The sequence below is a fragment of the Gastrolobium bilobum genome, unplaced genomic scaffold (genome assembly GCF_033153095.1).
Source record: "Gastrolobium bilobum isolate Gb01-03AN ecotype WA unplaced genomic scaffold, APGP_CSIRO_Gbil_v1 utg125884, whole genome shotgun sequence".
In the NCBI taxonomy this organism is placed as follows: domain Eukaryota; kingdom Viridiplantae; phylum Streptophyta; class Magnoliopsida; order Fabales; family Fabaceae; genus Gastrolobium; species Gastrolobium bilobum.
The window spans coordinates 58,152-61,268 of record NW_026898873.1 but is presented as its reverse complement, the minus strand read 5'-3'; the positions used below and the strand labels follow the sequence as shown (position 1 = coordinate 61,268).

The window sequence follows — 3,117 nt, the reverse complement described above, 5'->3', positions numbered from 1 at the left end:
GATTGCTTTTCGGCTTTCATACGTTATGTCATATTCACTGAGTTCTATTGCCCAGTTAGTCATTCTTCCTGCCAGGTCCGGTTTGTGCAACACCTGCCGAATAGGCTGGTTAGTCCTGACGATTATTTGATGGCCTTGGAAATACGGTCGCAACCTTCTAGCCGTGACCAGCAAAGCAAAAGCCACCTTCTCTAGCTTTTGATACCTGACCTCTGCACCTTGTAAGGCTCTACTGGTAAAGTAAATTGGCTCCTGGCCTTCGTTAGTTTCCTTGATCAGTACAACGCTTATTGCTTCCTCCCCTACTGCCAAATACAGAATTAGAACATCTCCTGGGTTTGGCTTTGAGAGGATCGGTGGAGTTGATAAACATTTCTTTATCTTCTCAAACACGGCTTCACATGTCGGGTTCCATCCGTCAATTGCTTCTTTCTTTAAAAGTTTAAAGAATGGGAGGGTATTTTCAGCCGATTTTGGAAGAAACCGGGTTAGCGCAGCTAATCGTCCGGTCAGCTGCTGGACCTCCTTTTTGCTTTGGGGTGCTTTCATGTGAAGCACAGCCTTGCATTTATCCGGGTTCGCCTCAATTCCTCTGTGGGTTAGCATGAAACTCATAAATTTTCCAGCTGCTACCCCGAACGCGCACTTTACCGGGTTGAGGCGGATGCGATACTTCCTGAGCTTTTGAAACGTTTGCTCAAGATCCTGAACATGATTCATCATATCAAATGACTTCACGATCATATCATCTATGTATACTTCTACATTTTTGCCCAGCTGATCTTCGAAGACTTTATTCATCATCCTCTGGTAAGTTGCCCCTGAGTTTTTAAGTCCAAATGGCATCACATTGTAGCAATAGTTGGCCTTTTCAGCAATAAAGGCCGTTTTTTCTTGATCCGCCGGGTACATTGGGATCTGGTTGTATCCTAAATAGGCATCCATGAAAGACAACAAACGAAATCCAGCCGAGTTATCTACCAGTTGATCTATGTTAGGCATAGGATAAGCATCCTTTGGGCAAACTTTGTTTAAATCTGTGTAATCAGTACAGATTCTCCATTTTCCATTTGGTTTTTTCACCATCACCACATTGGCTAGCCATGTCGTGTACTGTATCTCCCGAATGAACCCGACATCTAAGAGTTCTTTAACGTGTTCTTGTAGAATTTGTTTCCTTTCAGGTCCCAGTTTTCTTTTCTTCTGAGAAACTGGCTTGGACCCCGGATAAGCTACCAATTTGTGACAACAGAATGCGGGGTCGATGCCAGGGATCTCTGACGACTTCCATGCAAATACATCCGTGTTGCTTATAAGAAAGTCAGCCAAAATTTGCTTAATCTGGGGGTCTATGGCCTTACCAATGCGGGTAAATCGACCAGCTCTTTCCCCAGCGTGAGATCCTCAAGCTCTCCATCAGTTTCGGGTCTCGGCATTATTTCTTCTCTCATGTCGAGTTCAACCATGTTGACCGGCTTCTTAGATTGCTGAGGAGTTAGATTCCTACCGATTTTATCCCCCGAGTGAATTCAGGGTGGGACGAACGTCCCCCTTCATTTTCTTTGATAGTATCAAAGTAGCAGCCCCTGGATTCCTTCTGATCTCCACAAACAGTGATTATTTCATTCTTATTGCTCACCATTTTTATCTTCTGGTGTTTTGTAGAAACCAACATGTCCTACTGATATATGGTCGGTCTTCCCAGGATTATATTATATTCTGAAGGGAAGTCGGCCACTATGAACCTATCCCGTTCTGATCTGAACGTTTCTTTTGCTCCCAAGGTTAATCTGAGATCAATGTAGCCTTTAGGAGGCGTATGCTCTCCATTAAAGGCTACCAACGTCGTTTTGCAAGGTTTGAGGTCCTCTTCATCCAGGTTCTTCTTTTTAAAAGCATCCCAGAGTATGATGTCGGCACAACTCCCTGCATCCACGAAAATCTTCCAAACCCGGCAGTTCACTAGGGTCCTGCAATGACCAGTCCGTCAACATGACCCGGCAACACGCCGCACATGTCCTCTTTGGTAAAGTATAAAAGAGGAGGATCTTGCTTGGTTGGGTCTTCTTTGAACTTGGTACGATCTCGAATAGAGAGCACCTCTTTCAGGTATTTTCTTCTAGCACTTACAGTATTTCCTCCTCCCCCCAAGGCTCCACTAATTACATTACAATCAAACTCCACTTCTGGGAATTCGTCATAGTTGGAATCATTTTTCTGATTCCTATCCTGTCTGTTCTTCTTTTCAGGAACGAGACTTTTGCTTCGATTCCTGTTTCCCAACTTCCTTTTGTTGTTTCTGGAACCTTGGGTTTTTATCACGTATTAACGTAATCTACCATCTCTTACAAACTTCTCCACAGCATCTCGGAGATCCCAGCACTGATTAGTTGTGTGACCTGGCCCATCATGAAAAACGCAATATTTGGACTTATCTAACCCTCCTCTGTCAAATATGGGACAAGGTCTCTCCACCTTTTTCATCTCCGTCGTGGCTACTTCTCTCCAGATTTGAGAATGCGACGCATTCAAAGGTGTATACTTGTCATACCTATCAATGCGGTCCCTCATGTCCGGGATTCGTTGGCGTTGATCTTTCTTCTTGTGTTCAACTCGTTCCTTTCCCTTCGCCGGGGGGGGGGGGGGGGGGCTCCTCCTTCTCGGGCTTGCTCTTTTGCCTTCATCAGGTTGCGCATTTGCAATCTCCATTTTTTCTAGTTCGAGATATTTCTTCGAACGAGTTCTAAATTCCTCCAACGTCCTTACTGGGTCCTTATAGACCGACTTGGCGAGTCTGGATGCACCATCCAGACCTGCCACAATGAGGTGGACGTGGACATTCTCTTGCAACCCTGGGACCTGCAGTGCAGCGTCCTTGAACCGGTTAAGGTATTTTTGGAGGGTTTCTCCAGGTTGCTGTCGTATCTTTCCAAGAGCGAACTCGGACTTTGGATGCTTCTTGTTGGTTGCAAAGTTCAATAGGAACTTCTGTCTGAATTCCTCAAAGGATCCGATGGAATTTGCAGGCAGGGTTGAGAACCACGCCTGTGCTGCCCCAGTTAGTGTTATAGCAAATATTCGGGATATGAGAGGTTCATCAATTCCCCGAATGTACAT

The 3,117-nt window shown here is 45.1% G+C and overlaps 1 protein-coding gene across 1 annotated transcript; it reads right to left on the bottom strand.

The window, feature by feature from the left end:
* Nucleotides 1–2,325: 2,325 nt before the first annotated feature.
* LOC133284942 (uncharacterized) lies at nt 2,326–3,117 on the bottom strand. The gene has a single exon (XM_061482080.1). It carries the CDS (start codon nt 3,115–3,117, stop codon nt 2,326–2,328), a length of 792 nt encoding a protein of 263 aa, XP_061338064.1.

What these genes read in the sequence shown, in the direction of transcription:
- LOC133284942 (XM_061482080.1), bottom strand. Translation starts at nt 3,117, where the DNA reads ATGTACATTCGGGGAATTGATGAACCTCTCATATCCCGAATATTTGCT.